Consider the following 27,888-nt stretch of genomic DNA (forward strand, 5'->3'; position numbering starts at 1 on the left):
AACCTACCCAGGTCACTACTTTCGAACAGATACCAAAGCATTTTAACAACAAAACCTGGAAGGAACTGGAAAGGTTGACTGGAGAGAGGAATTACTTTTTAAAAATGTGGTGGTAGCAGCAGAAGTTTAATAATTACTAAAAAATTTAGTATATGTCGGGGACTATTCTAGCTTTGCTTAGTTAATTAATATGGATAAAATTTTGATACAGTCATTCCATTTATATTCAAATGAGGAATTTTAGGCATAAAGAGATGAAGAATTTTGCCCAAGGTCAGGGAGCTTCCAAGATGCCAATAGACAGTTAACAGCTGCAGACATTAAAAAACACTGTAGTGCGGTGGGAACTTGCTCAGAACATACAGTGAATGAACTGAAAAATACGCTGTGCCTATAAGTATTCTGAAAGTCATGTTATTTTACACGTATCTGCAAATTAAAATCTACACTCACACACCACAACGATGGAGGTTTTTAGTCTTGTAACTTGACTGTGGATATTTTCAATTTGCCTTCGTGCTATTTCTCAGAGTGTCTTTTTGAGCATCTTGTTTGAAACCTTACATTTCATTGCTTCTTATTTTATTTCTTATTTGCACTGTGTTTGTGAAAGATAATAGTTACGTTTACCTTAAGGAAATTGGTGCATGTACCTATTGCATCTTGATCATTTTACTCCCCCGTATCTCCTCCCGGCTCTCTTCTTTCTCTCCATCCTCAGTTCCCTTCCCATCTCCAGAATCTTCCTCCTTGTTTCCTGTCATTTCTTTCATTTTCCTTTTTAATATTTTATATTTTGAGTCTCTCATGTTAAAAAAAATACAATAGTTAACCTTCTGCATCTCCTTTATTTCACTTAGCATTGTGGTGAACATTTTAATTTACCCTTCTGCTGTTACTCTGTTTCTTTAGGGACACCATTACCAGCATATTCTACTTTTCAGCTGCATGAATATGGAACCCTTCTTGTCTTTGTATTTCAGTCTCCTCTTCTATAAAGCACAACTACAGTATGTGGTGAGGTGATGATCAGATGATCAAAAGTTGAAAAACATTTAGTAAAAAGCCTAACCTATAGAAAATTCTTATTAATATTTGCTATTGTACAGGTTGTACTTATTAAACATACAATACATAAAAAGAACATACTGAAAGAAAGAGTTGAAAGGCCTTTCCATAGAAGGAAGGCAACTTTGTGACCTCCTCACATTCATGTCTAATTTCCCTGTGGGCCACAGCCCTATCGTGACATGTGCAGAGCTGTCTGCAGCCCATTCTGAAAGTTTCAGTCACCCAACCACCACTTCTTTCCTCTGCCCCTCCTGGCCACTCCCTTCTGCCACTGTCCAAAGGAGTGCACCCACCAACTCCCTACTCTTGTGCCTTCTCTTCAGGGACACGGCTGAGCACTCAGGATGTCACTGCTGCAAGCAGTCACCTTCTTCTCCTTCTGGACTTGTGAGTCACTTCCTGCCCATTTTGGTCCTCATGAGTGACCAAAGTATCATCGTTGCTTCTTATACTGTTAGAAGTTCACTGAAAATTCTCCTCTTTTATTTGCAGTTGGACTTGGAGTAACAAAAATGGAGCAGTCTCAGGTATCTGTTTCCACAGAAGTAAAGAAAAGTGTTGATTTACATTGCCAGACATGGGATGACCAGTTTGATACTACGACCATTCACTGGTACCTGCAGAAACCAAATCAAGCTTTGGAGCATCTGATTCAAGTAACCACCACAAGAACCCCAACTCGAGCAAAGAACAACAGAGTTTTAGCAAAGAAAGATCCTGCAACTCTCTCCTCAACCCTTACAATAAATTATGTAGAAAAAGAAGATGAGGCGATGTACTACTGTGCTGGGTGGGATGCACAGTGTCTGGATTGTGGAGAGAACCCACACAAGATCCCCTGTCTGGATCTGTGCCCACCCACATCCTTTCCAATAGAGGCGCCCACAGCCAGCTCCCCAGCTGGGCTTCCAGCCTCAGGCGGCTCTTCATAGCTGCCCTGGGCTCTTCCAGAAGCAGTCATAGTTGGTGCTGTCACCCCAGCATGTAATTCCAAATCTCCCTCTGATGCTACTTCCTACTGAGTTCTGTCTGCGGGCTGAGAGGACACAGGTTATGCCACTGTCACCTCAGCAGTATCCAGAGATGCTGGGTAAGTGGCCAAGGGCAGCATAGAGAAGGACTCATGATGATCACTGTCACCACACACAATGAACACATCACATGCAACACCTCTGTGGAAGAATCGTCTCTGGCCTAAGATACAACCAAAGAAGTTGAAGCTTAGAGAACTGAAGCCTAGTGAACAACCCACAACAGGAAGTTATACCTTTTCAATGGGACAATGGGGCCATGCTGAAAAGTTCCAGGATTGTGAGTCTGTAAGTGAGTGCTAGGATATCCGGGCACACTGGGGATGGAGCAGGTACCATTTCTGTAGGAGGGGAGGGGAGGAAGACTCTTTTAATGTAATGTCATCAGAATAGAACTGGCTGGAGCCACTGTGACCATTAAATGTGCCCACAAAACTGCAGTAACAATCTTGACTATCAAAGAATGAAAGATTCTGGTGAGCCAAGGAGAGTTAACTGGTGTGTGTGTGTGTGTATGTGTGCGTGTGTGTATATCTATGTGTGTGTGTGTGTGTGTGTGTGTGTGTGTGTGTGAGAGAGAGAGAGAGAGAGAGAGAGAGAGAGAGAGAGAGAGAGAGAGAGAGAGAGAGGTGTAGGAGTGAGAGGGAGAAGGAGAGAGAATGGAAGAGAGCTCCTCTGAGTATTCTCAATTTATTTCCTGCATCATCTCCTTTAACCTACACTTCCTATGAGGTCTGCTCTGTTATCCTCACCCAGCACATCTGAATCAAGAGGTAAAAGAAGCACTAAGTGGTGGTTCCAGCTCTTGTCCAAGTCTCACAGCTGGTATGTGGTTGGGGGTACAAGAGGACCCAGGCAATGGCTCTTCTTGGCTTTTACACTCAAGTGTTTCCTCATCACTTGATAAAGAACTTGATCAAAAGGGATCAAAGAACAACACATTGTTCTCATCTCACAGATTATTAATAACGATATTCACATAATCTTTCTAAGGAAGGATTTGATAAATATTCAAATGTAAAATTAGTTAAAAGAACCGAATATAAACCATATATGTAAAGACCATTTAAAATGAGAAACACGCAATGATCCAAACACGATACTATATAAATATGAAGAGAAAATGCTAAAAGTAAACGATGAAGATTTCCTTTTTCATCATTGTTTAGTGCATTTGCTTAGATTTTTAGTGAGCATCTGTTACTTACCTGGTTTCTGCAGTTAGGCACAATTGCTGCTGTGTGACTTGGGATATGTCATCTTTGTTCGATTCTTCTGTTATTTCAGAGTGAGCTCTTAATGACTCTAACTCCCTGACTGGTGTGTGCAAAAGTTGCATAGTAAAAGAAAACATTTAGAACAGTGTTAGAGGTGGATATTAGCTGTAACATTATTGTGAAGGCTGATTACCAGAAGTAAAAATAAATATTAGTGTAAAATATCCCTATCTTTTACTCTGTGTGAGAAAGTTCCAAAGGTGTCTCATTTAGTATCAAAAAAGCCTCACAGAGTAGTAATCAGGGGTCCACAAAGAGACACAGAGTTAGAGTTTAGAATAGAACTAGGAGAGTTCAAGCCTCAAACTGAATGACAGGAAAGAAGACACTGGATTCCTACTAGATTCTGACAAGGGAATACCCTACAGCCCTGGAAATCCAGATCATATGGATTTATTAATAAAATTAGAAAATATCACAGTGCAATATAAAGAAAGCTTCATGAAGTATAAAAATCTCAAATATAAATATTAGTTTTGATAGATGAATATTTGAGAAAAGGGAATGAAATTCTCCCAAAATTTAAAAGACTGTTATCTTGAGCGATATAGCTTTTGAATTTCTTCTACATATTTTTCATAATTTTACATTTCTTAAATAGGACACTCTAGTTTTTTTGCGAAAACATATTTTAATGGAGTACATTTTCTTTCGTTGATAATAACAGTAATACTAGGGCTTGATAACATCACTGAAGAGTCATTATGTGTTAGGTGCTAATATCTGAGAATTTTTCTACTACTTTGTAATGGATAATGTGAGCCACCTAATATTTCTAAAAATACATATGTAGATGAGATACACATGTAGAAACTGAGGCCAAAAGAAATTAAATACCTCCTCCAAAGTTCTCTAGGTTAAAGTGGTCTACGAGGACATTTCATTGTCTTTCATCCTTAAAAATAAGGTGTGCATAGATTATTTAATGACTTGCATCAGTGCATTCAATACAGTAGCCAGGGAAAGAGAGTATAAAGCCAACTACGCAAATCCCACTCAAAGATACATGTATGAAATAATATTAAGGAGTCCTGTTTGTATTCTTAGATATATTGAAGAATTCAAGGACCTCTGTGTCATGGACCTCACTTGCCAAATGGAGATGAGCACAACCTGAAAGGGCTGTTGAGAGAACATCTTGCACAATGCCTCAGAAATAGCAAGACTTCAATAACTATAAGATAATGAGTTACTCTTGCAGCTGTTCTTACATATGAAACATAGCATTGATTTGAGCCCACTTTCCCATATGACATGGGTTCATGAGATGATCCCATGGTTCAGGGGGAGTAGAAGGCAATTTTCAACATTGCTTGGTCTCATACCTGCCATCAAATGCGCTCTAGTTCCTCCTTGAGAGACACTCTGGTTATATACTAAATATTATTTCTCTGAGTCACAATCTACTTGGCAATAATAAATTTAAAAAACACAATTCCAGTATTGTGCATTGGGAATGTTAAATAATATCATTAAATACTTCAGCATCTGATTTTTAAAAGTATTATGGAAAAATTAAGCTCAACCTTCTTACCAAATATCTGAATCAATGGCAAAGAAAGATAGTCATGGGGACAGAACAGAGTAGGTATATATTCATAGTTCCTAAGCAATATTTCTCTGGTATGAAATTGCAAGGAGAAAGGATAAGTGAATCCTAGAGCCATTCCTGACACACCCCAGATGAACTTATGCATTCCAGGAATGTGTGAGAAAACAGTTAATACACTAACCTGACTGCCCAGTTCCCAAGCAGCAGAAAACCATAGAACTGTTCCTCACAGCAGCTGATCATAAAAAACCCCAGGAAATCACTAGAGCCCTCGATTTTTCATATGCCCCAGGACAGCCTCACCCTCCTGCCACTAATCTGCGAAAACATTCAAAGTCATCCTTCCAGCTTCTTGAAATCAGCCACACATATTCATTATCTATACTCAGCTTGCTCGTACTGTATTCACAGTACTGGGCACTGGTACACTGCTTTTTTTAGAATATGCAAATAAAGCATTTGTTCTACTGTTCATTTAGTCTGATAATCCCTGTAATCCTCTGAAAGAACCACCCAATATCATATACTCTCACTTGAGATGTACATGCTCTGTCTCTACAAAGCTGGATACTCTGCCTGCCACACCATCTTTCCTGCTCTGTGCAGTGTGAAGCAGTTAAATGGACAGAGTCTGAATCTTGCAAACTGGAACTCAAACCCCTCCTCAATTTGAATTCTGTCACTCAATTTCCTGTTTGATCATTAATAGTTATACAAATGTTTAGGTGGTGTTGAGAGAGAGAAATGCATAGGTGATATCTCATTCATGGTAGGCCCTCTATTGTGAATTTTCTTGCCTTTCATACACAGGACTTCTCATCCTAGAACAGGGAGAAAGGAAATGGGAAAGAGATTTTGGAGCAGAGGATAGTGTGATAATTCCTGAAGAGCGCCTTCCACCCAGAAGTGCCTTCATGCATCTCTGTTCAGGATACATAAACATTTCTTATTTGCCAAAACCAAATATGGGCTCCACTAGACATATTTGCTTGCAGGTGCTGCATAAGTCAAGAAGTATTGGTAACACATGTTAGTCCTTACAAGTGCCCAAAGTGCAGAATATCTCCCATGAAAGTGGAAGATCATCAAATTCAGAACAAAGACAGATGATAAAATAGCTGGAGAAGAGCCTGCTGGAAAGTTAACTGGCCTGACCACTCCCATACGTTGCTCTTCCATTTTTACAAGCAGGCAACTGCTACTTTTCAATGACCAGCAATACTAGTTGTGACCAAACTATGGCACACATGCCATAGTTTTCTCTTGTATTTTGTTAGATAATGTATTTATTTTGCTTAAGACAAGGTCTGTTGATATCTTTTTATTGGAAGTCACTGTAAGTTACATACAAGATTTCAACAATTTCCTTCAGTATTTCTAGAACACAAAGCAAGATGAAAAAAATGAATGTACTACTATTTTGTATCAAGATGGCAAGCAAATCATGAAATGAGCAATGACATACCTTCACATGTTTTGATCATCTAATACCTTTGGTTGTGTTTGTTTAGTAGTGAAAATATCATTGTCAAGCTTGAAAAAATGAGGCAAAACTGTACACAATTAGTTCCAAACTTGTGGTATAGTCATGTGACCTTCTCTTCTATGCAATCATTTATGCATTCCTCCCTTGTTTGTAGTAGAATTTATTTGCTGCCACTGGGCATCTCAAGATCTGCTGCCTGGGAAGTGTGTGTTTATTACATATAGCCTGGTGAGAATCGAAATTATTGATTTTTATGCACATGGCTATGATGTTCCTATTCTTACATAAAATGTGAATCCTGAGTGCCTGAATTTTTGTATTAATTATTGCATTAGGCACTTTCCTTGTCACCGGGACTCAATACTCAACACCAACAAATTAAGGAGGTGAGTTTTATTTTGGCTCATGTTTCTGATTCAGTCCATGCCCTGTAGGCTCAAATACAGAAACCATATAGCAGAACACCCTGGAGGGGAGGAGAGCTGCTCACATCATGACAGTCAGGAAGCAGAGAAAGAGAGAAGATCCAAAGAGGAAGCTGGGCCCTTCCAGACCAACTCTCAGTGACCCACCTCTAACGAGGCTGCACCTCCTAACTGCAAGTCAGCTGTAGTACTCCCATAATGCAACCATCTTCAAGAAATCCTGCCTCTGTAGCTAGGCATGGTGGCACATGCCAGTAATCCCAGCACTCAGGAGGCTGAGGCAGGAGGATTGTTGTGAGTTCAAGACCAGCCTGGGCTACAAAGTGAGCTCAAGGTCACCCTGAACTGCATAGCAAGACCATGTCTCAAAGACAAAAAAAAAAAGAAAGAAACCCTGCCTAAAGGATGTTTGAGTTTTATCATAAAGGAACCACCCATAAAGAAAGGACCTGTAAAGTTTTGCACCCAGAAAGGGAGATATCTTACTGATTTCTCCATTACTGACAAGGCATCTTTCCTATTACCCTTATGCAAAAAACTCATAACATTTGCCTCCAGACCTCAAAAGAATGATGTCATCTCTTTTTACAAAATGCATTTAGTCCATATCTAAGAGTCACCAAAGTCTTAACAGTTTCAGCATTACTGAAAAGTCTAGTTCCAAAATTTCCTCTGAGACTCAAGAAAAAATCTTAGCTGTGAGTCCCTGTAACAAAAAAAAGAAACAGACAAAAAAGGAAGTGGAACACTTCCAATATACAATGGCGCAGGATAAGCATTCCTATTCCAAAAGGGAGGAAGATGGGGATACAAAGGAATGAGACCAAAGCAATACCAAAACCTAGTAAGCAAATGTTAAATCCCATTACTCTGTGTCTGGCACCCAGGGTAAGTTGTGGCAAGATGAGAATTCCAAAAGGTTTGGGTGTCACTGCCTCTATGGCACTGCCTGTTGCAGCCTTCTTGGTTTCTCTTCTGGGTCAGACTCCACTCACTGCCTGTGGCCTTTCTCAGTAGGTATCTATGTTCCTGGCTTATAAACCTTCTTGGGGTCTCCACTGCCATTTGGTTTCAGTCTCTTAGAGGCACACTGCTTGATTGCCCAGGTGTTCTTCTGTCTTAGGCAAAGCCTCCCCGGACTCCACAACTCCTGCATTCTGCATGCCTGTAAAACTAACACCATGTGGCTAACTTCAAAGTTTGATACCAGCTTAAGCCATAACTAGGCCCACATGGATCATGACTGCAGAGACCTTCAAAGTGCCCAGATGGCTAACCTCTGGTAAACTCTTTTCTAGTTGACCCTGTATGAGCTGGACTTCCTAGTGCTCTCTTTTCATATGAAAGCTTTATAGGGGCTGGGAATTTAGCTCAGCAGCATAGCACCTGCCCAGTAAGCACAAGATTGTGAGTTTGATCCCCAGTACTGGAAAAAAAAAAAAAACAAGAAAAGAAAAAGGAGAATTTTGAAAGCTTTGTAGCTTTGCATCCAGGAAGGGAGAGATTTTATTGATTTCTCCATTATGGACAAGGCACTTTTCCTATTGTCTTTAGGCAAAGTAGTTGGCTTCTTTTTATGCTAAACTTTTCAGCAGTTAAGTTTTCCTTGGCCTAAACTTTACAGGCCCTTTCTTTATGGGTGGTTCCTTTATGATAAAACTCAAAACCTTTTAAATGGGCATTTTGCTCCTGTTTTTCAGTGTAAATCTCACTTAAAACAGCAAGTGGTATCCACCCTGTAATCTGAATATTGGGCTTCCTTGATATTTTCTCAATCAGACTAATTAGTCCAACTCCCTTAATATGAGTCCCTTGCAATTCTCAGGAAGTGAACAAAATGCAGACAAATTTTCTGCTAGAATGTAACACAAATAGTCTATAATCCAACTGTTAATGGTGTCTTTGTTCTCACTGAGATCTCCTGAGCCTAGTCTTTCCTCTATGCATTTTTAACAGCATTCTGATCATCTGAGCTCTTAGCAGACTATCCATATCACTTAGCTTACAGCATTCTAGTGTTTCTCTAACAGGTATCTCTAAACCTTTCCAAGCTTTTCACAGGAATCAGTTCCAAAGGCTTCTAAATCACACTGTCAGGTAACAGTCACAACCATGACCCCACTTCTCTGGTACCAAATTCTTAGTCACTTTCCTTGCTCTTGGGACTTCATATAGTCAGCATTAGCAAATTAAAGGAGAGGATTATTTTAGTTCACCTCTGAGACATTTCAGTCCATGTTTGGTAGGCTCAAACATTGGTACCCATGGTGAAAGGGTCTGGTTTGGTTTTTCTCTGGTACCGGGAACCGAACTCACGACCTTGCACTTGCCAGGCAGGCGCTTTGCCGCTGAGCTAAATCCCCAGCCCCCGGTGAAAGGGTCAGGGTAGAAGAAAATTACTTACATCATGGTGGTCAGGAAGCAGAGAAAGATGGGAAGAGTTCAAGAGAGAGATACTGATAGGGCAAGAGAGACTCCATTTTCTGTTTTTAACTCCATATTAAGAGAAGTCACTTAAAGTTCACTTAAGCTATAGTTCACCCCAGTCACCTTGGTTAGTTATCAACTCAGAGTCATAAAATGGGAATAGAACAAACAGGACAAATTGGGAAGTGGGCTAAAAGTTAAACTGCAATGGTCATATGGAATTTGGCTGTCTGACCTTCTGGAAGAAGTAAACTTTGTGATAATTGTGTGACATTCTTGTAAGAGTCCCAAAAATGAGGTAATTGTTACTATGGAAACATAAAATGTACTTAAACTGAAGGTGAGACCCAGATTGGGGTAGACATTTTCTCTGGCTCCTGATTAGAGACTGTCTGTTCTGTTAACTGGCTTAATAAAGCTTTGTTCGTTCCTGCCTTTTTGATTTTCCTGAGTGCTTTTCTTGTTGAACTCGCTTGCTCTATCAATACAACCTTTCAAATCATGCCTGAAATGACTCATTTCTAACAAGGCACAACCTCCTAACAGCAAATCCATTGGAGGCCCCCATAATTCATTTATTTTATCACTGAAGCCCTTTATGGCTCTGGAAATATAGGTAATTTGTAAGGCTTCTAATGATTCTCCTCCTGGTCTTGAAATAAAGACAAACAGTGTATAAAAAGGAAATGAATGTGTTTCATTTACATGTACCAAAACACAAAGGGTAATCCACAGCTCTAAGTAACAAACAGTAGAAGTCTCCATTTAAAACAACCTTTCCCAATCAATCAATTGATCAATAGATTAACTTTTAAAAATACTTCCTGGACATACTTTTCATCTAGTCCTCTTGTCCTCTCCATTAGACTGGTGGCTCTGAGTTGCTATGACTGTAACATTGTCCACAATCACCATATTCTTCCCCTCTTTCTTCAAGTGCAGAAGCTGTATCTTCTCTTGGAAACTTGGCCAGGATGGGGATGGTCTAGAGTGGACCCAGGGATTGTCAGGGCCTGTCCTCCTTGGTCCTTACTGCTGGGTGCCTCATTTGTAGTCAAATGAGGACTTGACCAGTTCCAGCAATTTCTTTTATTCTGTTCCATGTCAAATGAGATAAGGTTAAATAAGCCTTCCAAGAGCCTCCTCCTCTCACCAGAGAACTAGAATTTCCTCCACATTCTCATTTAAGCACAGAGCCTACAATTTCATGATATACAGAATTCTATAATTTTATTCTTTTAATCCTGGAAAAAAAATAAATTGTCACAGAAGTTAATTGCCCATTTGTCACTGTCCTGTAATGATGATAAATTATATATATGGATGTACTGAAAGTGAAGAGATGTGTTCACATTTCTTAACTGTGTTGGCATGGTTTGCATTTTCAGTTACCAAAGCACTTCCTCCTTTTAGAATGATTTTCCCAACTTGGTAAGAAGCAGCTTTTATGTTTGTGAAAAGGGGAGGCCTGCTCTTTTGATGCCATCTCTAAGCAGTTTCAACATAACAGAACACCTGAACATTTTTTTTTATAAATATCACTTAGTCCTCAGAATACTTTTTGCTGCTCATTTAGCAAAGTAATTGGTTAACCAGTTGGCCTGGCCCTCTTCAATCATTTTTTTGGTTACATTTGCCATTGGCATGTTGTAATGATTACTGCCTCAGTGAAAAACAAAATGTTTATGAGATCAATTTATAAGGAAACTTACAAACCAGAAGATCCCACAAAAGCCATACTCAAGGAATTACAAAGGAACTCAAAAGATCTCACTGACAAGACAAAGCTGTCAAACTGCTGGTCATCCTATGAAATTTGGAGACTACTGAGATTTATGTAGAAGCTAGGATCAATGTGATAGTGCAGACTTGATCAAGATATTTGGAGAAGGATCCAAGCTCTTTGTAATTTCCCCTGGTAAGTAATGTTTTATAAATTTTGCCAATGAAAAGATGTTTTTTAGGACACAGTTATGATCAACATTATCTGTCTTTGCTATGTTTTTGTCCTCATTCTAGGAAAAGCAATTACTATACAGGTACCAGCTATTGAATGTGGAAAGCGATCTACTTTGTAAATAGTTTCTTCCATTCCCATCAGTGCAGAAACTGAAATTTTGCATTTGGAATGTGCACACACACATGGTAGACTTGGGCTAGAAAGGAACATTTTTTTTTAGTTTCATGCCAGTAAACTGTTGGTGTGGAAAGTATTTCCAGAAAAGTCCTCAACATGGAATTTTATTAGTTGCCTCTTTTAAGATTTGACATAGTACTACTTTCTCCAGATATGCCACAAAGTATCTATTCCCTTATTTTTCTTTTAATCTCATTGCCAATAATGTGAAAAGAATCAACATGGTAGATGACTGTATCAGTGAATGCCATTTCTGACCAGGCAGGCTGTGAACAGTCAAAATTTGTGCCACTGTACTCTGATTTTATTGCCTGGAGAAGGTCCAGTGTACTGGAATTTTCAAGTCCCAGAAAACTTTTCTGTTCAAGAAAAATATATTCATGCTTTAAATCCACACTTACTTGTTCATTGTCTCATCATATGACATCAGATGACTTACTTGAAGATTTGTGTGTGTGTGTGTTGCATGCTGGAGAGAAAAGGGTAGACAATTCACAGATTTAACCCTATAAATTTTCTAGTTCAATGGATAAGTTTTCTCAATTTTGGTTTCACTGGGCTTACAGTGTTCTTAGACTTGTCCATGCCAGAGAAGCTGGAGGTCCTGGGTTCATGAACTGCTTTCCTTTCATAATTTGCATAGTACTTGTTGCTTATAAAAACCCATACACAGATTGAGCGTCCCTGGAAAAAAAATCATGGAAGTCGTATGGAATATAAGTTTATTGAATGTCCAACTCAGGATTCCTAAGGTACTTCTATAGAATGACAATTCATGTTGACACCATTCAACTCTTTTTCATTTTTGTACTGGCATCAGTTTGTCCAGTTGAAAGATTAGGGCTGCTGAAGGAGTATTGGCAGCTCTACTAAGCTGCATCCCTCCATAACAGAACTCAGAGCTGGCTTAACATCAGGAGACAAAGCTGCTGCAGAAATATGCACTGGTTAGGCCTCTCTGAGGAGCAGCACAAGGTTAAAATTCAATGCCCAAGAAACTGCAGGGAATTTTCAAATCAAAAGGGACAGGTGTTCAGCAACGATTAGCTTAAGAGATGATCATTAAGAATAAGGGACAACTCAACTCTATTATCAATGGGAACTGTGGTCTAAGAAGTTCAATCAATCCAAATACTCATACCTCATTCATATGAATCCCCAAATACCCATAAATCTTACTGAATATACATTTTAAATGCTAACTATATGATTGTCATGTTTATATTTGAATATTAAATGAATATTAATTAAACTACAGTCTGGGACTAAGAATTGACTTTTTTTTACACCTAAAAAGTCTTTAAGGGAGGAGATTTAGATGCTTCTGGAAAAGTCATGAGATGAATAAAATCAGACTTTCCCAGATATACAACTCAAGAGAACAGAAAAAAAATCTATGCTTCCCAGGCAGAGTGAGCTAAGTCCTTAAATTCCTGATTATATGCTTTAATGTGATTTTATGTGAGCTTTGTCTTTAATACCAAGTTAGACAGTTTACATATTTCAGTATAACACTGCATAAATATTTGCATAAATTAAACTGAGAGAAGAGGAGGGTTTATAAATAGTGACTAGAAATTGGGTCAATTTGAAGAGGAACACAAAGAGAGATTTTTATAAAGACTTTCTATATAATAGGCAACTAGTGGCAATGAAATCAGAGTGTATGGTCCTGAGACAGAGCTCATTGTTACAGGTAAATTTTCTCTTAATTCTGCAGGATGAAGTGGGAAAGGGAGAGAAAAATGTAGTTTCCATGGGTTCTAGAAATAACAAACAGGAAAAAATGAGAAAGAAATATGCTAAACATATCACTGATCACAGAAGGATTAAGTATTTGATGATTTAGCCATAGGATGATTCAAATTTAAAATATATCAGTCTGTGATCGTAGGGAAGATGTAAGCGGCCATTATTATTTTTTTAAAGTTAGTTCAAATGATTTCTTCATTCTTCATTATTCTTAAAGATGCAGTTCTGCCTGGATTAGGGAAAACATCTCACAAAGATGATTGTAGCCTACTGGATCCACTAAGATGGACGTTTTCAGGGACTTTTCACAAAGTTGATAAAACATTGAAAAATGTAAAGGGTGGTACTTCTTAGTTTTCTTGGTGGTTGAGATTGTATAAAGAAATGAAATCATTAACTGGAAAGCTATTTTTGCTCTTCTTTTTTCCAGGGGACTCAGTATGAATGTGACAATCAAATGAAATAATTGTGCCACAGTAAGAATTCCTAAGTTCCCTGTAAAGTGCTTTTTTAGGAGTACATAGAACAAGCAAAAATGAACCTTTGATTCTGGAATGTGACGTCTGGGGCTACTATTCTCTATGTACCCATATTTCAGCAAGTAACTTTGGATTCACCAGATATTAGTTTATTGAAATGAAAAAAATTCTTGCTGTTTATAGAAAAGGTGGGAAATACTTAAGAATTTATATTGAACTTCTAAGCACCATTTTCTTATATTTCCATCTACTTTACCACAACTTCCTAAGAGATCTCAGGTCCAGGTGTCTATCTGAAATTTCTGTGTGGGTGCCGCTGCATATTTTATCCCCCCGGACAATTTTCTACTCACTTTGACTTAAAGCATTTTCCATTCATTATTATTCTATTCATGCATTAAGTAACTGCTATAGAGACCTTAGTCCCAAGTAACAGTTGCCAAATCCACATTAAACTTCTTTGTTCTTTCTCCTTTACCCTTGCTATTCCAAGACCAGTACTAACTGAGTTGAGTTTAGACTGATATCTTGATCAAGTTGTAATATTGGACCATATGGCTGGAAAAGCATCTTTTTATTTGAAAGGCTACACACAGTCTGTGCCACAGATAACTCTTGTATCATGAAGGGTAATCTTGGGACAGAAAATCTTATGTTCTTATGCTCCTGCACTGTGTGTTTAAATTCAACATTTCTATGATTTTACCATACAATTAGGATTCGTAAGCATAATCTCTATCTCTTATGCCTTATTTGAGCTGGACCTTACAAAACAATCAGGCACTGAGGCCAAAAGACAAACAGGCTGGAAAAAATAACCCAGGGGTCATGTATTTAAATTTCCTATTTCCTCATCTAATTGAGAAGATCTAAAATAAAATTAACAAGTACATTTAAGCAAGTAAATAAAAATAGAACAATGAGAGCTGTGAGGAAAAGAGAAGTAAAAAGGCACATAATTATCTAATAGGAAGTCCAGAAGAGAATTTTACTCTGAAAGGTAAAAGAAAAAAGTACTGGGGTGCATACTTATTATCATCTGGGTAATAAACGTAGTGGCATAGATACTTATTATTATCCGGTTAATAGAAGCGTACTAAATTTTCCAAATATAGTATCTTTTCCATTATAAAGTTAGAAAATGCTTTCAGTGAGTAAGTCCTTCAGGAGGAAATTGAAGCGAGTGGACATTGCCTTCAACTTCCATTTCTGGATATGAAGGAAATGGTCCTTAAGTCCACTTCACAGTGCTGGATTCACTACTGTGGATCTCCTAATATTTAATGTCAAGCAGATGGAGACTTCTGCACACAGAGCCAGGCAGATAGCATTTGGTGACCAAGATGGCTTTGAGGACCAGATCTTCTGCCATTTCTTTAGTGATTCTGCTTGGAAGGCCCAGGCTGGGAGTTGCAAGCTGGGCTTTATAGCATGAGATGATGGAAAACAGTTTAGGCTGAATATTCTGGAGAAAGCTTGAAATTTACATGTGTTGTACTTCTCATTGGGAAAAGAAACCTTTGTGTTGTCAGCACAAGTGAACCATCACAACACACTGCCTCACATGCAGGCCTGCACCAGGACTCCCTTTGATTGCCTAACAGCAGCAGGTGAGACAGGTGAGAGCCTTTAGAAGTTCAGGAGTATGCAAGGCATGTTTCTTGTGATGATGGCTTGGGAATTCCAGGCATACTAGAGCATAGTATATGCACACGGAGGACAGAGACAACTCTCCCCAGTTAATTACCATTGGTTTATTGTGTTCTCCAAATGCTGAATTTTTATGAGTAAGTTCAAGGCTTGGTTTTATGAGATTAAAATGTCATGTTGGACCAGAGTCAGCGTGAACAAGTTGCTAACATATAAGTTGCTAACATCAGAGTGAACAAGTTGTTAACATCAGTGCTGATGCCAATTTTGAATCTCTTTGCACTATCATTATTTTGTTGGTTTTTGGGAGGATAGGGAAGAAATCACCAAAACTTTAAAGACATTTGACTTGCTTAGTCATGGAGCTTGTTATGAGCAAAATAAATGGGACAAGTTCCCTAGTCTCTCCAGAATTCTAGGCCATTGGGTTGCCTATAGAATTTGAAAATCACAGGGATATTCAACTAGACAAAGGTTTTTGATACAGATGAAATCATTGTGGAGTATGCTGAGAAAATCTTTGGTGGAGGAACAAAACTTATTGTTACAGGTAAGTCAAATAATGCAGCATTTCTGAGGTAGTAGAGAGCAAATAAGAAGCAACCTTATTGGAATAATAGTAAGGATTTTCAGAAAAAAAGAGGTATGTGATGGAGATTTCATGTAGAAATCTGAGGAGAGATCTTAATACAAATACTAAAAAAGAAATATAAAAGACTGTGGAAGTAAATATTCTAATAGGATTTGGCTTTGTATATAAATGAGCTTCTATAACATGCTTATATATAATATATGGAACAATGTTATTGACATGTTTGGGCCTATGACATGTTCACGGTTATAGATAAAATCTGTAATAGATTCAATAGAGCAGACACATTCTCTTTCCTCATGGTCAAGTGTGCTGTGGAAGAGGGCTTTTCAGGAAGGCAGACCTGGAGCCAAGGCTGCAACCTTCACTGCTTAGTGAGTGAGAGCAATGTGTCTTTGACCTGTTTCCTAACCCATCAAATGGGATAATAGCACTAACCCAGCAAGATAATATGAGAATTCCTTGACACAGTGTCACTGAAGTCCTTGACACATCGTGTAAACATAATAGGTGCCTAATAAGGTTCTTTTCACTAGAATTTTTTTGTTTTCAGACCGCGTCTCTCTATGTAGTTCGTGCTGATCTTGAACTCGCTATGTAGCCCAGGCTGGTGCTGAACTTGAAGCAATCCTCCTTCCTTGTCCAGGAATGTTCTTGTTCAAATGTAAAGAGAACATAATTTCCACTTTGAAGAATTACTTCTAGCTCATAACATCTACAGAGCAGAAATTCTCCAGAGGATTCAGCTTTACTTTTAAGTGTGGAAATGGAAGGTCATCTTAACACCTAGTCATACAAGAACTTGAATCTGTGGGCATTTGTTTCCATTTTGTGAACTTGTACATCACTCAGAAAGAATAACCATATGAACTAAAATGTATTTTCAAAGAATTTGCTTTTTGTTCTACGTGCTTTGAATATTAATTCTTTTCCTTAATTTATTATCTTTCTAAAATCAACATTTATTAGTAATAAAATTTATAATTAGCAAGTTTAGGCTTTGCCCATATTTACCTAAAAAGAACTATAAACTCATATTGAAAATGTACAAAAAATAAAATCAATTAAATACAGTAGGGAATTAATCATAAAGATGAAATACATCTTAAAAATTAAATGGATGTAACTCTTTTATGATAGAAAAAATAGAAAAATACAATATGTATATTTAAAATATATCTCCAACAGAAAGTATGAGATTTGATAAATTTATATGCAGTTTACCTTGCTGCCTCTTAAAATATAGCAACTTGTGAAATTTAACTGAAAATATATTGTTTCATTATTCAAAGGAATACACATAAATGAATTGGATATGTTTATTCATTTTTTTTCAATAAATGAAATATATAGTAGCCACTTTATGTGTTATTCAAATAAAATAGGATGACTGACATTCTACATATCATGAAAAATATTTCAAGCATGGAAATCACTCTTAAAATATACATTTAAAAGTAATCCTTTAAAAGACCATATAATATAGGGCTCTAAAATATATGTACTAACTATAAATAATCAAGCACACTACTTATGCTTAGTTAACTATTATATTGAAGAAATTATAGATGTTCAAGATTCATTTCATCCCTGAAAAAAGAAAGCTGAGGAAAAGAGACAAGATGCAATGAAGACTGCACTACCACACAGTAATTTTTCCAATAAATTATTTGATTTTTCAGTTTTTTTATACTGAATCAAAAGTATTGCTATAAAGAAACACAAGTTCTCAAGATGAAAATTAGTTTTCAAATATATAGATTAAAGAATCAATTTATATAAATACAGTGTGCAACTGAACATTAATCTTATATTTTACAACTTGCTTTTTAAATTTAAAATACAAAGATGTAGAGATTACAAGATCTTTCTAAGTACAATAAAAATAAAATGTATGAAATTAAACACATTATTACCTAATTATATTTATATCATGTTAAAATATTAATATTATGTTTACTGATTCTGAATGAAACTCAGGAGTTTTGGTATTTGCTACAATAGGCAGAAATAATCAGGAACTTTTTCCCTTTTCTTGTTATACTATAAATCAACTTGTTTAATTTTCATAAGAAATTAACTATCGAACAATTATATGTTCAAGCTAACCCAAAGAGAATATTGACAAAACATTCAAATTTCAATTGGAAATCCAATTAGAAAGAATTCAAGCATTTATAATTTCTCCTTGCATTAAATGTAAATTGATAATCAGTTAAGAGACACATAATAATTCCTTGTAAACAGATGATGCTTACTTTATATTTTGGCATTCTATAATATCAGTAGTTTAAGAGGAAGACAATGACCAAGCTCCAAAGACTAATAAGATACATACTAATTAATTTTGGAAGTTATAGTGAGATTCAAAATATAGACATGCAGTTATGTATAGATTTTCTGCCTAATAAGGTCAATTCATATTAAAGCAACTATGAAATGAAAAACACACCTCTAGTGAATCCTTAGTGATGTTGAATTTCCGATGAAATACCAAAATAAGATATGCTTTTGGTGAACATTTTCTAAAGCAAAGCAAAATTCTGATAAACATTACTTCATTAGATTCACATAAGGACATTTCTGAAAATAAATCAACTCTTTAATAGAAGGTGTGGTGGTGTTGCTATTTTGTTTCTGAATTCAAGACACTGCAAATAATTTGGAAGTGCAGTTTTAAATACTGCCAGATCCAAAAAAGCTAAGTAGGTCAAGTGAAAAAGTGAGATTTTTGTACAATGATAAAGATTAACTAGGAGAATTTCAGGAACTTCAGAAATGGACATATGATCCATATTGAATCTCAGAGGTCAACTGGATAGACTGTGAGTACACGTGAAAGTAGATACCCATTCAAAGAAGTCAGTGCATATTGTTACTAAAAAATTAAAATCTTCCTCCTAGCACTTATCTCTATGAGAAATAAGATACTTACAGTGCATCCTGAAGTAGAGTGAGTTGTGCAGAATTGCAGACAAAGCATGGGAACATGAGTTACCTGACCAGAAAGCATAAATGACAAAGGATAGGAGAGGGAAGCACTTCACAAGAGACCTTAGCTTTTCACTGTAGAGGTTACGAAGTGACCTAATCTCCTGTCTATCCCCTGACATGCATCATGAAAACACAATCCATTGTGGAAAAAAATGAATAGGTTCATGAATATTGGAAGCCTTGGTTTTGAAGTTCTTCATCATATCCCATCTTAACATGTGGAGAAAAGACAAAGGCAAGGTGTTTGTTGTAGTCTATGCCATTTAATAGTGGTGATTTTGGCAACTTGTTTAACTTACTGACCTTCTCTTCTTATCTATAAAGTAAGGATAATAATCAGGGTCATGCAACAATGGCAGATGAAAGGCCATGATGGGCATTCATTCAATGGCAGCTCATCTTCCTATTACTGTGAGGTAGGTACAGTGCTTACAACCACACATGGTTTGTGTTTTCTAGTAATTCTCTTCATTGATGTTCCATTTCCTCCACAGATAAAGTGCTTGACGAAGACATTTCCCCCAAGCCCTCTATGTTTCTTCCTTCAGTGAGTGAAACAAATGTTGATAAGGCTGGGACATATATTTGTCTCTTGGAGAAATTTTTTCCTGAACCTATTAAGGTATCTTGGAAGGAAAAGGATAATGATGGCATTCTGGAATCCCAGCAGGGAGATACAGTGAAGATTAACAACACCTACATGAAACTTAGCTGGTTAACCGTGACTGGAGACTCCATGAGTAAAGAGCACAAATTTATTGTCAAACATGAGAATAATAAAGGAAGAGGTGATCAGGAGATTGTCTTCCCTCCAATAAAGAAAGGTATGTGTATATTAATGTAAATACAACCTTCCCGAAAATTTATCTGAAAGGGAATATCATCTGTCAAGTATCAATGCAAACAAATATATGAAGAGAGATCACAAAATACAATGAATGTTTAAATTTTAATAGAAATGATCACATTAAAATATACGTTGTCATTAATCCCCCTCAAAGCACACTTATCCCAGAGGTCTTGCCACTTTCTAAAGGAGGTCTGGAAATCCTTTTGTGCGAGTGTCTAGTTGCACAGTCATGGCTGCCTGAATGTTTTGAATTGATTCAAAACATTAACTTTTCATGCTCACTTTGACTTTGCCAGAAGTGGCATGGTGCTGGGTCCAGGAAATAAGCTAGGTAGAGATATATAGCAACGTTTTCATAAACCTACCTTTCCACCGGATGGCACTTGGTGAGAGCATTCATCGTATTTTAGATTATACCTCTTAAAGACACTCACAAAAGAAGCCTTCCAGAACTGCTTCGGAAAGTGGCAAGAATAACAAGATAACTGAGTTCAAAGTCAGAGGGAGTATTTTAGAGGGATTACTATCTCAGTGTACTTTCTTTTCTTTAAAAGCACACCATATTTTTTGATCAGTCCAGGTAAATCTTTCTTAAATTAGCTTGCATTTAATTATAGCAGGATTATTCTATATTTCTGACTAACATAATAATTATAAACATTTTTGAGTAGTCTTAGTATTTTAGTATTGAAACTGAGACTGAGAAAGTGTATGTGAACTTTTCTTTTTGTGTTCTTCAATGCCTCTACCATTTTAACTATTCTATGGGACAATACCAGGGAATTTGTGCTATTCCTAGAATTTATATGTGGATCAAATGAAACAACATACATGAAAACACCTACTACCTGTTAGTGGGTAGTTGCTACCTGTTAAATGCTAAAAGGAGTTTATTACCTGTTAAATGCTAAAAAGAGTTTACTACCTGTTAAATGCTAGAAGAAGTTTTCAGTTTTGATGACTTTCCTTGATTTATGAGAGGGAACAATTAGGCATCTCTCAGCAAGCAATGCCACCCACTTCAGCATTGCTAGGCAAGAAGTTTATTCTACAAAGAATAAGTTCTTAATAAACAAAATAGTGCTCCTATGAAAGAGCCAGATCCCAGTTCAACATAATATAGGATAACTTTAGCTGCTGCACTTTCTTTAGCTGTCTTATGTTTTTCTGATTTTTACTTATGCATCACTATTAGTAAAATTTCATAATTTAAGGGTGAGTGAGGCTAATGTGTATGAACTTATTTCCTTTCTCCATTATGGATGCATATTTTGCCCTTGGTAAGTGCCAGAAGTACAAACATTTCCTGTACCACTAGCCTATGCCAGCCTCAGGTGGGAATGTGGGTGAAGAGTCTAGCACGGTCTACCTAGTGTCCCACGGTGGATGTGTAGCAGTGAAGAATGGACATTCTTTTCCTAATTACTCAGGCTCGTCTTTCAAAGGAATCTGTCTGATGCAGTGGGGTACAGGTCTGCACAGCTGGGCAGAGGGCTAAATATGCAGGGGCCTGGCAGTCGTCCAGTGTGCGTCAAAGTCCCAACTGTTAAACACTAATCCAGTGGCTCCAGAGTGGCCTTGAGAGAGAATCATTTTATTGTACTTTTCCATGTGGCTGAGGGGTCTTTATGAATCTGTGGGGCTCACAAACAAATCAACATGTGTAAGACCTTTGCCATGAACCATCCAGATTTCTAGGTGCAGCTTTATCTTCTGGAATCCTTAGTTTCTGCAGTGACCAGTGAGATCACAACAGTTGTCTGGATTTCCCTGGGGATATGAGGAAGGACAAATAAAATAATGTGGGTGAAATTTTTGGTTTTCAAAAATATAGCATGAATGCATTTTTTATATATATATATATAGTATGTGTGTATGTGTGTATATATATATGTACATATGTATACATATAGTACTTATGCTATTACGTATTTATACTATTTCCTAAAGCAAACTAAAGTAAGATAACAAGAAGAGTCCCTATTTTCTATTTCTATTGCTCAGAAGCTGAGGAGGGAAGTATACAAAGTGCAAGGCTAACACAAGCAATGTGCCTAAGTATCCAATTATTCTTAGATATTTTCTTGCAATTAGGGAAAAATAAAATGCATAGTAACTCCTATGACAATTATCATACTGGAGTGAAGTTTCAATTTTATGTTTTACTCTGCTCTGAATTCTCAATCATGTATCTTCTTAGGGCGTGTCAGGGCAACAAAGCTGGGGGCACTTCTGTTAGTGTTCTCCAACAGCATATTTCTAATGCTGCTTCCTAATTTTTTATAAAAACTAAAAGAAACTTCTTGGAAAGACAAATGAATGAAGTGAAATGTAAGGAAAATAAAACTAATCTATTCCAAGTTTGTAGTCAGTCTTAACTGAGAGAGAGAACTTAGGATAGGCTTATAGATTTTATTGTCAGCAACTGTATTCTTTTGAATTCCACCGATGCCTGATGATAAAGCATTTTCATTTATCTTTTACTGAATAACATCATCATAAGAAAAAAGGAATAGATATTTATGAACTGTTAACATCAATTTATCAAGGTACTTTGATATCCAAACTGTGCATACTAGCATTTTTATTTTTGAGACTTACCCAAAGAATCTGAGCTTCCAGTCCATTTCTTCATGCATGAACAATAAAACATCACCATGGATATGTGAAAGGGCAGAGTGGAACTGTGCCCATAAAGATAAGAACACTTACAGCAGAAAAAATTAAACCAAAACCACCATCATGGCATTGGTTCTCTGTCCATTTTAAGATTTTCATCTTTGTGTGGATATTGACTTTTTTTATTTTTAACTACAAATAAATACAGCTCCCTCCTCAATATTTATTCAAAGGACTAGAAGGTGACTTGAATTATCCTTCTTCCCCTGAAAGAATTGCACTAACATGCTGAGCTCTGTTATGGTTTATGTCTGTGTGTCCCCCCAAAGCTTCATGCGGTCATGGGGCAGGCTTTTAGAGTTTGATTGATTATGGGTGTGAGAGCTACATCCTCCTTGGGGTGGACAGTTTGCACATGTAAGGGAGAGGAAGAGGTTGCTTGCCACCATTCCTCCCTTTTGTTTTTGTTGCTTTTGCTGTGTTCTGCCGCCATGAGCTGTAGCCCTCTGCCATGTGCCACTCTGCCCTGTAACCTGCCAAGTATGGACTAAAACCTCCACAAACTGTAAGTGAAATAAACCTTTCCTTCCTTAATTTTGGGCATCAGGTATTTTGTCCCAGCAAAGAGAGAAAAGTAACCAAGACAAGCTCCTATATTTAAAAGGCCTATTGGCTAAGAGTAATTTAGATGTTACAAGAGAAGATTTTGTGGTGTCCACACTAGGGATTAGATGTTGTTTCTCTGTGATTATTTTCTGTATGTTTCTGTAGATTTACTCAGCACTCTCCATGTGCCCTATGTTCTTTAATCCTTCACAATATCTTTTAAATGTTGGTTGTGCTGTTCTCTTATGACTCTTACCAAACTATCTACACTCACCAAACTTTATTTCCTCATTCATAACTTGAGGCTGTCCAGAATATAGCTTATATATGCTTTACTAGGAAATTAAATAAATAACACAGGTACAGCATGAAACATAGTGCCTGGCATAGCCCTGACACTGAATAGGCATTAGCTTTCATTAATATCATCGTTTTCATGTCCACAAATTTTGGACCTCTCCCAAATCATGTGCGTGAGTTGGGACAATGCTGTTGTATGACCTGCAAAGATTTAGCTCCTTTCCTCTGCTTAGATGATAAGTTTCTCTAAATTAAACTCCTTTAAATGTGTGTGATTCTGTTTTCCACTCTAGAATAGAATGGATTCACTCAGGATGCATATAAAGCAGCCAATTTGCGTTTATTTTTCCATTACAAATGCATTTGTGGGTTACTTGTTTTGTGCAGTAGACTGAACGAGGAGTTATCAATACAGAGGAAAACTACGCAGTCTTGAATGTTACATTCCAGTTTTAATAAAAATAATGTGCCTTTTATGAACTTCAAGATCTTTGTAATATATGGATGATATCTAGTGAAATTCAAGGAGTCAGAAAGAATTACTTTTGGAATTGTGAGGACTGTATTTTAAATGATTGTCCTTGTCTATCAATAGATTATGCACTTATGTAAATATGTTTGCATACACATACTTTCAAATGAAAGGGAATAATAATTGACCAATACTTGCTCTTATTTTTTCTAGTCACAACTTCTGAAGTTTGCTTGAAAAATGAAAATGGTAAGATTTATGTCATGTGATGCCATTTCTTTCTTCCTGACCATCTTAACTTTGAATTCTTCCAGAATAGCCTTTTAATCCACTGTCTCCTAGACATTAGCAAAATAAGCAACTTGTTTTCATAGGAGACTATAGGAGAAAGAATCCCCCTTCTGTTTTATAGGTTGTGACAAGAATTAATTAAGATTAAAGCTTTATGTGCAAAGCTGTCAATACCATTTGCCATTTGGCTGGTGGTTAATGTATATTTTCTCTGATTATTACTCATAGAGGTGATTAGGAAGAACAAATATTACAACTTAGTTATCACACATTCTTTTGCCCTTACAGAAATCCATCATTGAAACTGCAAAAAAAAAAAATTAATGTTAATCATGTTCTAAATGAATTTATAGCAGGTGGTTATGAACTTGTGTTGCAAGCTGAATTTTGCCCGCGGTGATCCTGGTGGGAGTGGCAGAGATTGACGTTTGGGTGTGTGGGTGGTGTTCCCTCAGTGCAGGTCATCAGAAATCTGTGACACCTTCCCATGGTGTGTCCCATGCTGTCACATATGCAGCTCTAACTTATGACCTGACCTCTCTTAGGTTTGCTGGGCGTGCAGCTCACCAGCACCTCTGCCTACTACACCTACCTCCTACTGCTGCTCAAGAGCGCCCTCCATGGAGCCTTCATCCTCACCGCTTTTCTGGGCAGATGGTCGGCTGTTTGCAGGGACAGGAAGAGAACCTGACAGATAGAGGCATACAGGGCTATGGTCTCCACTGTTTCCTGTCTCCAGCAGCATCTGCTAAGGTTGGGCATGGTTTGCTAGGCTCCAGCTCCTGAAGGCGATGTGCATATTATTCTGTCATTATCACATAGGGGCTTTCCAACTTCACTGTCACAGCAAGGCTTAGCTCATAGCACTGAAACCACATCTCTCTTTGGTCCCCATAGGCCATCCAGCTGGCCCAGGTCCTCACAACCTTGACATGCACAGTTCACCACTTCTGGTCAGGTGCCCAGTGCCCTTGCACCAGGTCACCCCTGGAAGCCTACACTCTACTCACCTTGACAGAGCCTTCTTGGCTATTGAATTCCATGCTTTGCTTTTCATGGCTGACAGAGTAAATAAAAACTATCAAGACAGTTCCTTGGGCTGTGGATACTTCAATTTGATGATACTGAATTAACAAGAAGATGAGAATAGCATGACAACTGGGACCTGGCCTTCAGAGCTGATGGATACCAAGGGTCCAGTACCACAGTTGTATTTCTGTCCCTGTGGTGGTGATTTATGTCTCTTTCTTTGGGGCACTGACTCTAGGAGAAACCACTGACAAATGAAGATGAACACATCACTGTTCTCTTCGGGGTCTCCAGGTTCAGGTTCATTTAGTTTGAGACATTCAGTGGCCATAGTGAAATGTCCAATGTGCTTGGCATCCTGAGTGCTCAGCTCTGCGCTAGTGTTCACAGTATCAAGTGTCCTCCTCCTCACAATGCTCCCCTGAGAGAGAGACACCAGCCCCAGGGTGACACCAGCCTAAGGCAGCATGACAAGGTGTTGAGCACACAGACTCTGGACCCAGACAGCCTATGTTTAAATCTTGGATCTGGAATTTAGTATCTGTGTGACCTTTAGCTCTTTAATCTCTCTATGCCTTAATTTTTGCTGGACAATGAAGTTAGCATGCAAACACAAAAGTAAAAATTGTTACTTGTTTCCTTCATGTCTATGTAATTTGAATCTAAATGAATAAATTATATTCTGCACCAGGCCCAGGCAATGTGTGTCAGAAAGTGTGTGGAACAATTGTTGTATAGAAGCACATTGTTGAACTCTCTGAAAACTAATGTCAATCTCCCATTCACTGAATGTTAATGTTCTCTATTAATCTGTGTTCAGACGGACCCAGAAGTCATTTTGGCTCTCTAAGGGGACTCCAGGTTATTCAGTGTATGTCTTTCTGTTATATAGCTGAAGCAAGAGCTTCCACATCTTTGAGCTCCTGAAGCGCATAATTCTCACACATAGCTACATCTATCTATGCCAGTAGGTTCATAGACATAGTTCATATGCTACTTTGTTGACAATGAGAACATCAAACTAAAAGAAATCAGAATCCTTACACTGAATACCTGGAAAAAGTACAGGTACTTGGTAGAATGTTCTGGATAATCCTGAGTTGCCAATTGTTCCTTCCTCCAGCACAAGGTCAGGGCAGTGACAGAAGGAGCAGTATCCACACAGTTCTTCGCACCAGGTTCCCAACTCCCACAGCAGTTAATGTCCTTTCTGTGTTCCATGTAGGACGCCCACCCACCCACCCACAGCATGGAACAGAAGGTTGATGGCAGTCGCACATGTGTGGAGGTGGATATTTTCTTTGCATTCATTAGCTGTGACTTTTCAAAAGTGAGGCAGGTTGGCTGTGGTTTAACTGTGCTCGGTTTCCCTTCTAACACCTTCACCACTCCTTGTGCTGCCCCAACCAGTCAGAGCCGGTTTGTCTTTGAGCCTCTTCCAAGAATCAACCACATTCGACAGAGCACAGAAACAGAACAAGCCTGAGAAAATGAAGCCCCACCAGCCACACCAGTGCCTCCTGTCACCCACTGTGTCCCTGCCTCCCCAGGCCTCTGCTTTGTGCTGCTGAATTTTAGAGCAGCCCAGGTGGATAGGGAAGGAGGATGCTGAGAGTTCTCAACCCCTGGGAACCCTACCTGGGGCCTCCTGTGACATCAGCCCCACAAAGCTGTGGGTGGTGTGATTATTTCCTCTCTGGTGCTGTGCATTTGCAGTGCAGAAATAGCTCCACTCTCTGCGTAGAGGGCAGGGATTGGTCTAAGGTCTGGGTTCACAGGAATCAGGGAGTCGATTTCAATTACATTTGGTGTTTCTTCAATCTGAGTGGTCTTATTTTATTTCCAAATGAAAACCTCTGCTTGTCATCCAAAAGAATCTGTTTCATAGCAACTGAAAAACAATTAAACAAAACTTTGCTAATGTCAATATGACATTGTCTTAATTCTAATGCACTTAAGTTTTTAACTTTGAGAGGATTCATTAAAGAAAGCAGTAAAATACAAACTTATTTTATTATCCACCCATGGTACTTTGAACATTTTGTTTCATATTTTGGCTTGCACAAATGCAGACACACAGGAAGCAGGCGTCAGTCTTGTTAGTATTATTACTTAGTAGGAAACACTGTCAGAGGGCATGAACAAATTTGCAGTGAACTACAAACAGACCTTAAACATATGAACAGATGCTTGTCCTCACTCATAAATGGAGAAAAGCAAAATAAATCTACACAAGATCCTATTTTTCGGGGCTGGGGATTTAGCTCAGCGGCAAAGCGCCTGCCTGGCAAGCGCAAGGTCGTGAGTTCGGTTCCCGGTACCGGAGAAAAGATCCTATTTTTCACTTGCCAAATTCACAAAACCGTGACATTTGCCAGCCCACTCCGGCATTCCCACACATGGTGGTAGAAAAGCAGAATGGGGCAGCCTATGCAGGACAAGCTGTCACTGTGTACTATCAACATACACATTCACAGTGATGTAAAGCTCCTTATTTATGTCAGCATTTTCATAGAATCAAATTAGGGGAAATTAATCAACCATCTATTGGAGAAAGCTGATGAAATAAAGTATTTTAGTTTTACCAATGAGCTATATTGTGGCTATCTAAGTATTTCAATACACTAACATTAAAAGAGCTTTTCTATTTGCAAATAAGAAAGGTAGATATGTATATTGTATACAACATTTGTACAAAGAGAGAAGATGGAAACCTACATATGTACACTCTACGTTTTTTTTTACAAAAGTGAGTGTATCTAAAAATATTTTTTGAATGAGATTTTTGAACAATGTGAATGTATCATCTAAAAATGTTAGTAAATTATTGTTGTGTATATTGTTTCAA

The 27,888-nt window shown here is 37.8% G+C and overlaps 1 gene segment (V, D, J or C); it reads left to right on the forward strand.

Annotated features, from left to right (window-relative positions):
- The first annotated feature begins 1,250 nt into the window (after positions 1-1,250).
- Positions 1,251-27,888, forward strand: LOC106150005. The segment is given in 6 exon segments: positions 1,252-1,458; positions 1,564-1,868; positions 15,792-15,837; positions 19,368-19,697; positions 23,934-23,969; positions 24,557-27,888. Coding segments are annotated over 6 exon segments (906 nt in total).

Source organism: Chinchilla lanigera, unplaced genomic scaffold (assembly GCF_000276665.1).
Source record: "Chinchilla lanigera isolate Chin_1 unplaced genomic scaffold, ChiLan1.0 scaffold00059, whole genome shotgun sequence".
Taxonomy (NCBI): domain Eukaryota; kingdom Metazoa; phylum Chordata; class Mammalia; order Rodentia; family Chinchillidae; genus Chinchilla; species Chinchilla lanigera.